The sequence below is a fragment of the Mytilus trossulus genome, chromosome 2 (genome assembly GCF_036588685.1).
Source record: "Mytilus trossulus isolate FHL-02 chromosome 2, PNRI_Mtr1.1.1.hap1, whole genome shotgun sequence".
In the NCBI taxonomy this organism is placed as follows: Eukaryota; Metazoa; Mollusca; class Bivalvia; order Mytilida; family Mytilidae; genus Mytilus; species Mytilus trossulus.
The window spans coordinates 21,798,951-21,810,390 of record NC_086374.1 but is presented as its reverse complement, the minus strand read 5'-3'; the positions used below and the strand labels follow the sequence as shown (position 1 = coordinate 21,810,390).

Sequence of the window (11,440 nt, the reverse complement as noted above, 5' to 3'; positions counted from 1 at the left end):
GTATTTCTATAATTGGACATAAAAAACCTTAGCCAGACTTTGACATAACATTTCGGAGTTTTATATTCATAATGCTTTTCAACTTTGTGATATATTTGGCCTTTTAATTGAGTTATTTGAGTGCAATTGAATCATATATTTATATAAAAAACAAACGTGCAACTTGCGTAGTACCCTATTAGTTTCATTGTATAGCGTTTCAACAAGTTCGATACAATCCTAACTAGACACAATAATTTAATGAGAGGAATCATTTTGTATTCTTCTAAAAAAGGAAAACATTACATGCCCAAGTTAGCATCAAATTTTCCAATGTACACCATTAGGATTCGGATAAAAACCTTTTAAGTGTAGTATATTAATGGCACGAGGAAGTCCAACAGACATTATTCGAGAGTGCAAAGTCTTTTCTAAGTACAAGAAAATAAGCCTAGTTTTATTTCCTTTCTTAATGAATTAAGCCTTATTTGTACAATATAAAGTAGAAGATAGTATAAAATGTATTTTAAATATATGAGAAGATTTCACTGTGTATAATGATGACAATGTGTGGTCATTGTGACTAAAAGTATTTGTGACACCCGGAACTTGACTTAGTTGCGGATGTTAAACAGGAAATCTGATATAGCAAAACATTTATATAATACAAAATGGAGTTAACTAGGACTGTGTATAAAATTGAATGGATTTTATTGTTATTTTTTGTTTTAAATTGTAAGTATTTTCGTGAAGTGAGGTCTCAGTTTACTCCAAAGTTAGAAACAAATTAAAACATAATTGAGTATTCTATTGCATGTGTAAAACCAATTAAATAATATGTATCCTTCCTAATCATTTTAACATTGATCAAATTATTTAAGAGTGTAAATTAAATTAGTTATAGTATAAGTGACTGTGTGTTTGAAGGGTGGTGTTAACCGGTTTGTAATTTCAATTAACGCTTTTATTAATAGTCTAAAATATGTTGAATAAATGAAGAAAAACATGTTTAGTTGATACAAGGATTTATATATATAGTAAGTCGGACTATACAAATCCTTGATTGATAAGTTAAACTGAAATATTATTCATATACTAAATAGGTATACAGAAAAAAAACTCTATTTTGCTTTTATATCGTCTGATTCAGACAAAACATTTAAACGTGCACGTTTTAAACAAAGCATTCATACTTATCACACAATAACCACACCATCAAAGCAAATCAGGACTTGAAGCATACACAAACTCTATTAATGAAAAAGGAAGGTATGTAGCTGACTATGCGGGATGGGCTTTTCTCATTTTTGAAGGTACGGTGACCTTTAGATGTTAATTTCGGGTCATTTGGTCTCTTGTGGAAAGTTGTCTCATTGGCAATACCACTCTCTTCTTTTTACTATGTTCTATGCACTATGCAAAATATCAAAAGAACAGTTTAGCTTGAACATTATCAAAAGAATACAAAACAGACAAAAACAAATAAGTAGTTATAGCACATTAAGCTGAAATAGATAGTCAATAGGCGATTATTGTTTGGCAAGCATTGCACTGTCATGACGTTTAGCATGTTTAGAGGTTTTCTTGTTGATCATGATGATAGATTATGTGTACAAAAGTGTTGTTTTTTTACTTATAAAACTGAAATCTTCCCTACACGATTTCCTATCCGGAAATAAACAAATAACTTAAACAATGGAACTCAATAAAAACAAACAAAAATGTTCACTAGACCTATGATGTAGTAACACGAAACAGAGACCATGCAGTGTATTTTATGTCTCTGTACGTACTATGGTATGAATTGACATGCAGTTATGGCCACATTTAAATTGTCTTTATTTTCAAAACACTACACATCTTTAGTATAATATTCCCAGCGAAATTAACACTCATAGAGATATATATATTTAATATTTCAAGATAGGGAACAATTCCCTCGGCAATCATGAATAAGGTTACATATCTGTTTCATGACACCCCTCCCAAACACGTGGGAGCCGCTCAGTGGAATAGGTTGCTTGTGAATTTGAGATAAAACATATGGTCACATATGAACAGGTTATTGAATCATAAGTACTTGGAATGAATCAGAGGGTGTTTTTTTTTTAAACGGATTCGATGAAATCGGCTAATCAAAATGTATTTGACAAATCTAGTAATCTTTCAGTAAAATTTAGGCCTATTATGCTAATACTAGTAAACGTTCCAGATACAATAGCGTTAGCCTAGAGCATCATTGATCAATGCTAAAGGCTGAGACAAGGCATATTACACAGACAGAAACAAGTAAGACTATGATAAGTAGTAAGTAAGTAAGTAAGTAAATTTTATTTAGAGTCGGCATGCATATATATACATAATAACAGAGAAAACATGAGCTCTGGTGAGCTCTTTAACCGACAATCACATAAAAAAAATCATGCAGCATCATGCAAATACTACCAAATAAAACTGGTAAAAACATGCTATATAATGAAAACAACTCTATTTGATTTGTGAGCCTCCAGAGTCAAAGCTCATGTGGCAAGCGCCTCTATGTGCTTTGAAGCGGGGGAATCAGCAAATCACTTGAAGATAATAAAATATAACAGACAAAAAGCATAAAAACAATAAATAAATAAATATAAGCACTAGCATTTAATGGCAGATATATTAAAAAAACTGCATAAAAAGCAGAGCAAAAGGCCATTATAAAAAGAAAGAAATTTCAGCTTTGAGACAGCACTGGGTCGAAACGACATGAACTGCAGAAGCATTTTTGACCCCCATACCAGGAATTTATATAATTCCTAAACTGTCAAAAGAAGTCATGAGTCTAGCCTCATTAGGAAGTGAGTTCCATACTTTTGCTGCCTCAAATCTAAAGGATCTTTTACCATAACTGGAGGTTCTAGGTCTAGGTACCTCAGCAGTGTTTACATATCTGAAATTATATGAATTGTTTTTTATTACAACTAAATCTTGAATAAATAACGGACATTTTTTTATTAATTATTCTAAATATAAAAAAGAAGATGTGGTATGATTGCCAATGAGACAACTATCCACAAAAGACCAAAATGACACAAACATTAACAACTATGGGTCACCGTACGGCCTTCAACAATGAGCAAAGCCCATACCGCATAGTCAGCTATAAAAGGCCCCGATAAGACAATGTAAAACAATTCAAACGAGAAAACTAACGGCCTTATTTATGTAAAAAATGAACGAAAAACAAATATGTAACAAATAAGCAACTGACAACCACTGAATTACAGGCTCCTGACTTGGGAAAGGTCTCCAAGGCAATTGATCGCATTCTACGAGTTTTTAATGATGGAAGGTTCGAAATCTGCAGGAGTGTTTCGTATCAGCTCTTATGGTCTACATAAATAAATCGATAAGAATAAGAATATTTTATTTCCAATTAAAGGGCCCAATAAAGAGCTTTCATTACATTACATACACGCAGAGACATATAAATATATGTCTCTGATACAAATACATAAGATTAGACATAAGTTACAGACATATGAGACTATAAGAAAACATGCAGTTTTAGATTAAGATACAATTGTTTGATGACGTTTTTGATACTATTAAAAAATGCAATAAAAGGCCAGGACACAACCAGATTCATAGATCATCTAGATCTACAGGTACCGTGACACGGGTAATCGTATTATTATTTTGACATCAAAATATGCAATATAGGGCCCATGTTTTCATATGATTTTTTTTTGTTACTCAAAATATAAATGAGATGGGTGAGAATTCGATGTAGTACAAGCTCACCCATAACACAATCAGTGACCACAATAGTAATCGAATCGCCCATCGAAATCACAAACGGGAATTGAAGTGAAACTGTTCGTTACCGTCCCCTTAAGCTTAAGATACCTTATTCCTAGGTTCGTCTATTTTTACAGAACACTCTGTGCAGGCATTAACAAAGGCACTTGTCTTAGCATGGGAACAGTATATATATACATGTTCCTGTCTTATCTATATACTTTCAAGTCTTATGTAAAAAGATCAGAGACAAGTGCTGGGCAGTGGCCTGGAATTGCCGTTCAACTCAGATCAACTGGAAAATGAACACAATTATTTTCAGTTTTCACATGCATAATTCAGTGAATTCAGACGCGGATCCAGAGGGGGGTGGGGGTTGGTGGTTGGAACCCCCTTTTTTTGATCGACCAATGTATTTCAATGGGAACACGTGATTGGAACACCCCCCCCCCCTTTTGTCCTGGGTAAGGAGTCAGGACCCCCCTTTTTGAAATGGCTGGATCCGCCCCTGGAATTCTTGCCTTCATACTGATGTACATAGCTACTGACTGTTTTTGATAAAAAGTTATTTCTTTAATAGAACCTATACATTGTAATTGCTTTGAAATGTTGGTATACTTACTTAGTTTTTCTTGTCAGCTTTCCAACACAATTTGTGATTTGTGATATTCTGCAGTTTTCTCTTGTTAAAAGAAGCACCAAATTTTCTTGAGTTCTTTAAAAACACATTTGATATGTTTTTGACTGCATATTGGTATTGAAATACCCATGTAGCTGGAATAGTGCTTCAATATTAAAATAAATAATAAAGTTGAGTAGTCTCAGGCATTTTGATTACACTATACATTTTGTACACGTTAGAGTCCACTGTCCTCTGATGACAAGACTTTTTTCAACCTTTATATGGAATATACATTCCCAACTTATTCTGTATTCATGAGCTTGCAGCTCCTACTCAGACTTTGTAAAACATCACCAGTGTCTGAGCAGAAAGTTGATAAAACAGGGGTATGTAAAAGAACGTTGCGTTCTTTTTCTAAAAAAGTTCATCGGAAGGTACCAGAACTTGTTGATAAATATTCCCTATCAACTTCACAAATAATACACGATGGTCTTGAAGTATAGATTTTGTGTACTGACATTTTTTATCATCTTAATAACTTGTTATAGTATTCTTTTATTTGTCTTTATTAATATTACTTTTACTGTTTAGTCTGTTTTTTTTAGATATTCTTTTAACGTGACTCTGTACTTATGTATACCATCATACTTTGAATGACAAAACTATTTTATTTATTAATACTACTTTTACTGTTCAGTCTGTTTTTAGCAAAATGAAGATGTTAAATTTGATGTATGCCTTTTTGTGCTTCTTCGTTACATTTGTTGTTTTTATAGTGATTATAGAAATAACACAATGTTGACTGCTTTACCCCTATTTTTGTCATTTTTGTCGAGCCTGCAACTTTTGTTGCAGAAAGCTCGACATAGGGATAGTGATCCGGCAGTGTCAGGCTACGGCGGCGGCAGCATCGGTGTTAGCTCACTTCTTTAAAGCTTTATACTTTAGAAGGTAGAAGACCTGGATGCTTCATACTTTGTATATAGAGGCCCCATGTTACGAAGTTTCCGTCAGTCACATGTCCAATGTCCTTGACCTCATTTTCATGGTTCAGTGATTGATTGAAAAAAAAGTTCAAATTTTTTGTAATGTTAAATTCTCTCTTATTATAAGTAATAGGATAACTATATTTGGTATGTGCGTACCTTGCAAGGTCCTCATGCCCGTCAGACAGTTTTCACTTGACCTCGACTTCATTTCATGGATCAGTAAACAAGGTTAAGTTTTGGTGGTCAAGTCCATATCTGAGATACTATAAGCAGTAGGTCTAGTATATTCAGTGTATGGAAGGACTGTAAGGTGTACATGTCCAACTGGCAGGTGTCATCTGACCTTGACCTCATTTTCATGGTTCAGTGGTTATAGTTAGATTTTTGTGTTTTGGTCTGTTTTTCTCATACTTTATGCAATAGGTCTGCTATAACTATTGTATGGAATGATTGGAAGGTGTGCATGTCTAGTGGGCAGATGTCATCTGACCTTGACCTCATTTTCATGGTTCAGTGGTCAAAGTAAAGTTTTTCAGATTTGGTGTTTTTCTCTAATACTATATGCCATTAATCAACTATATTTGGTGTATAGAAATATTTTATGATCTTTATGTCAGTAGCGCAGGTTTTATTTGACCTTGACCTCATTTTCAAGGTTCATTGCTCAGTGTTGATTTTTTGTGTTTTGGTTTGTTTTTCTTAAACTATAAGCAATAGGTCAACTGTATTTGTTGTATGAAAAATTGTTAGCTGTTCATGTCTGCCTGCCTTGGTTCATCTGACCTTGACCTCATTTTCATGGTTCATTGGTATATGTTTAGTTATCTTGGTTCATGTTAAGTTTATGTGACAGTTTTAATTAGGCTTTATATTTAGGACTATCAACATAATATCAATGTATAATAAAAAAAGGGGAGACTATCAGTGTGTGCACTCTTGTTACTTCTTGTGCTTGTTTGTTTTGTTCACACATCGTTGACAATATACAATGAAATTTGATGCGACTGTCATACAAGTGAGAGGTTTAGCTAGCTATAAAACCAGGTTCAATCCACCTTTTTCTACATAAGAAAATAAAATTGAGAATGGAAATGGGGAATGTGTCAAAGAGACAACAACCCGACCAAAATAAAAAAACACAACAGCAGAAGGTCACCAACAGGTCTTCAATGTAGCGAGAAATTCCCGCACCCGGAGGCGTCATTCAGGTGGCCCCTAAACAAATATATACTAGTTCAGTGATAATGAACGCCATACTAATTTCCAAATTGTACACAAGAAGCTAAAATTTAAATAATACCAAGTCAGGAATATGACAGTTGTTATCCATTTGTTTGATGTGTTTGAACTTTTGATTTTATCCATTTGATTTTGGACTTTCCTATTTGATTTTCCTTGCAGTTCAGTATTTTTGTGTTTTTACTTTTCATTTGTTTTTAGTTTAATATTCAAGTGTTTTATGGAATAAGAACAAAACTTAATGACTAAGAAATATTATTGTGATATTGCAGGTATACATGTGAATGGTCAGTGTTCAGGGAAAAGATGTGGTGAATGTATTGTAAGTGGTCCAGACTGCCTATGGTGTAAACAAAAGGTATGTAACTCGTATTTCTTTGTTTAATAGTTTGCAACATAATATATAATCATATTCAAATGTACACATGATAGGTAAAATATAATAAGATGCAGGTCTGCAGAAATTAAAAACATGGGAGAAGTTTAGTTTTATGACTATGTTTTCTATTTTTAGCCCCAGCTACTATTAAGTGGACAAGACATACTGCAAACAAACTTATTTTCACGGATACTTTATTTCGTGTTTAACCCTTTCAGGTGATCTTTGCTACTTTTTGATTTTACATGATGGTCAAATTTACTTGATTCATCTTGTATCATTGTACAGCAGATATAGGTACTAACCCAGCGGGCGTGAGAGATTTTTGACCTTACATGGTAACAAAAATCTTTGTTTTACTATATCAATATGAAATATACAGCTCAACATTTTAAATTCCTGCTCTCAAATAATTTTCAACATCAATTTTTCCTCTTTATAATTAACTTGTTCATGCGCAAATAGTTGTGAATGTCAACACCAACTTTCAATTTCAATGTAGTTGTCGAGATATTTACATGTTTTATATGAAAGAAATCTAATACAGGGCAAAAGAAATAGTTACAGATCATAAACCTACCTGTTATAACTCATTCCTTAAATCTTTTGGGGTAATAAAGGAGTATCAAAATAAAGTTTTTGTGTACAGTGTACTGCAACTCAACTATGCACGGTACGGAAGGATTTATATTGTCAGCTCAACACCTTACACAACGCTCTTTTGGAATAAAATATCGAAAAATAACATGTTTGAAAGATTTCAATGCCAATTATTGAAACAGCCATACTTATTACACACAAACAGTGGCCTTCTATCAGAAGAAGAGTTGCAAAGAATGTAGAATTATGTTGGACAACTTCTTTGACAAGTATTTGCGCATGTTTGTAGTAATCATTCTTGTTTTGGGAAAATAATGAGACATCTCTTATCATCAACCTACGACCAAATCATTTCTTAAAGCAACAACTATGTTTAGATCGAAGTACACATTGATATTTTGAGAACAATACAAAAATTTTCGTTACTGTGTAAGGTAAAAAAATAGTTCACACCCACTTGGTTAGTACCTATATCTGCTGTACAATGATGCACGGTGTGATAAGTCAATAAGGACAGATTGGTTTACAGTATTGTGTCTATCGTGTTACCTATAAATCTCATCAAAGGTTTAACAAAGTTGTTGATGTTTAAAAAAAACTTTTCCGACTGAACCCTGAGTGATATTAACTGCAGCCTTCATGCTTAACCACAAGTCCATTGGCTTGTAAAATTGTTCACAGGCGTATAAAATTCTGCTCTACAAGCCAACAGAATCCAACTGAAATTTTCAAAAAAATGACCGTCATGCTTGTGGAATCAAATAGTTAAGCTTGAAGGCTTTAACGCTGTAGACAACAACTACACAGCCAAAGATAATAGACTATAAACAAAAGTGTGGACTAAAATTACATAATTGATACAAATACAATACAGATAAATCACAGCTCATTTATGCTACATTTTTATACCCTTGTGGCAAAAGAGGCTTAAGTGTTATCCTTGTCTGTCAATCTGCCCGTCCATACATCCATTCCAAAATTAAGTTCCATTCTCTAACACTAGTTTACCTTTTATAACCAAATGTTATGTTACTTATGCACAATGCCTACAACCACATAACACAGATCAAAGTTTGAATTTTGGTGGCCTCAATGTAACTGTTCTAGAGCTATGCGCTTTTATAAATGGAAAAAACTCAGAAATTGTTTGTTTCCATTCTCTATATAACTAATTGACGACTTAAGTTTGTCTCAACCAATTATTTTGAAACTTGAAGACAATACTTTCAACCATAACCTGTAGATAAAACTGGAATGTGGGTGGCATCACTTTGACAGATCTCTAGTTATGTCCCTTCATAATGTTACATGCAAGCAGCTTTAGCAGGGGACATTTTTCATCATTTATTTGTACTTGTTTTACCACTCTACAATTTATTTCATGAAAACTTTTTATGAAATTTATATTTGTCTTTTTTTTTTATATTAAAAGTGGGTATGATTTAACTTATATCTTCTCAAAAGGAATGTTGTCTAACATTTTTGGTTTTATAACTTTTTATTATTTTCAGAATTACAATGAGACAAGGTGTGCTGTGTTAGCAACTCTGACATCAAATGGTTGCTCCTCTGGTGATATTGTTCGCCATCCTGTACCAAGTATAACAAAAATAAAGGTAAAATTTATGATTGTGATGATCTATTTTTCTGCATAGAAGAGCATTATATGTATTTATACAATACCATTTTGAAAATAAATAACATCTCACCATTTAAGGAATATAATTGTAGAAGAAAGGGGGGGTCGAATGGGTCCAGATCCCAATATCTTAGGCTTTGAAATTCCGAGGTTCTGAATTTAAAGAAATTTAATCCTGACATCTTGAAATTCAAAAAAAATAATTTCCCAGATTCAGAAAGGATCGATCCTGAAATCCTGAGCTTAAAAACACCCCATCCTGATTTCCTGCCCCCCTAATTGAACATCAAACCCAATATGTATTGATTTGGTAGTTTGTACAATTTCCAAAAACTCAAAACTATCAGATTGCAACCAAATGAAGCATTTTTAGCTCACCTTGCCCGAAGGGCCAAGTGAGCTTTTCTCATCACTTGGCGTCCTTCGTCTGTCGTCCGTCGTCGTCTGTCGTCGTCATTAACATTTTACATTTTGAACTTCTTCTAGAGAACCACTGAATGGAATGGAACCAAACATGTCATGAATGTTCCTTATGAGGTGCTGACCAAGTTTTGTTACTTTGTAGCCGATCCGTCATCAAAGATGGCCACCAGCAAGGGGACTTAGTTTAACATAGGACCCTATGGGGAATGCATACAAATGACTTCTTCTTGAGAACCACTGAATGGAATGAAACCAAACATAGCATGAATGTTCCTTATGAGGTGCTGACCAAGTGTTGTTACTTTGTAGCCGATCCATCATCCAAGATGGCTGCCAGCGGGGGACTAAGTTTAACATAGGACCCTATGGGAAATACATACAAATGACTTCTTCTAGAGAACCACTGAATGGAATGAAATCCAACATTGCATGAATGTTCCTTATGAGGTGTTAACCAAGTGTTGTTACTTTGTAGCTGATCCATCATCCAAGATGGCCGCCAGCTGGGGACTTAGTTTAACATAAGACCCTATGGGAAAACCGTACAAAAGTCTTCTTCTAGAGAACCATGAAATTGAATGAAATCAAACATAGCATGAATAGTCATTTCCTTATGAGGTGCTGGCCAAGTGTTGTTACTTTGTAGCCAAATTTTATATGATTTCAAAAACCCAAGTAGAGTCAGGTGAGCGATACAGGCTCTTGAGAGCCTCTAGTTTATTTTTTTTTATCGAACACTAAATTGCCACTAATTTGAGAGTTCCTAAACAGTGAAATTGTAAACTACAAGATTATTTCATTTTGTTTATCTGTAGGTATTGTAAACATGTACATATCATCAATTTTAAAAATTTTTTTTTTATGTACATTGTCCATTATATATTTTTTTTTAGGATAAACCTTTACAAGATGGTGGGGTGGGGGTGGAACCTATACAGCTACAACCACAGGAGGTTAAAATTAGATTAGTTCCAAGTAAGTACCTGTATTATGTATTGTATTTTATACTTTAAGAATTTAATTTTGGATGTAAGGCGTCTTCTGATTGGCTGACATTGTTTTGTTTATCAGCTCATAGACATAGTTTTGTCATCTGAGGTCATGTCATCAACGTTTTCCCATGGTTTACTCCTCTTTAAAATGGAATGTAGAATTAAACTATAAGAAATGGCTGTATTATTTTTTCTGTCTATGAAGAAATAACATCAAAAATGTGGTGCACAATAAATAACCTGCATAGTGGGTTATTCTAAAGTGTGAACCACATTTTTTATGATAGAAAAAATATTATAGTCATTCCGTAAATATTTTACTAATATGACTTTAATAACTTAGCTGACAACTTTGTTATTCATGATTTCAGCTGTAATTTCATATCTCACGAATTAAATATGCCGGGGTAATGTCTAATTTTAAAAAGATATTTTAGGCATTTTTTACATTAATTTTGAACAGTCATGTCACAATGATTGAATTAGAATTTTAATAGTAAGAAGGATAGGAATCACATTGACAGCTTTCATTTAATGTTGGGAAATATGTTGAATGACTTCATATCATGAAGTGTCTTTGAAGTGTAAGAATATAAACAACAGTTCACATCGTTTTTAAAAAACAAGTTGGTGTCTAAAATGTCTATGCATTTTTTACTATATCACTTCATAATTTGGTTCATGTAGGCTGAACATACTACAATATTGATTTCAATCTTTTCTTCAAAATTAAATATCTATTATTAAACTTATAATCAATGTGTAAAAAATACTATGATATTAAGAGCTATAAAGAAAATA

General features: G+C 33.2%; 1 protein-coding gene across 2 annotated transcripts in view; it reads left to right on the top strand.

Moving 5' to 3' along the window:
- LOC134706730 (integrin beta-1-A-like) overlaps positions 1-11,440 on the top strand; it is a 38,074-nt gene that overhangs the window by 858 nt on the left and 25,776 nt on the right. The window contains exons 1-4 of one of the 2 annotated variants that reach the window (XM_063565928.1): positions 564-714; positions 6,879-6,964; positions 9,097-9,201; positions 10,541-10,622. In XM_063565928.1, coding sequence (XP_063421998.1) covers positions 651-714; positions 6,879-6,964; positions 9,097-9,201; positions 10,541-10,622 — 337 coding nt within the window. In that variant the 5' untranslated portion in view covers positions 564-650. Of the gene's footprint in view, positions 1-563; positions 715-6,878; positions 6,965-9,096; positions 9,202-10,540; positions 10,623-11,440 lie in introns of those variants that run through there. The other variant, XM_063565930.1, reaches the window with a different exon arrangement.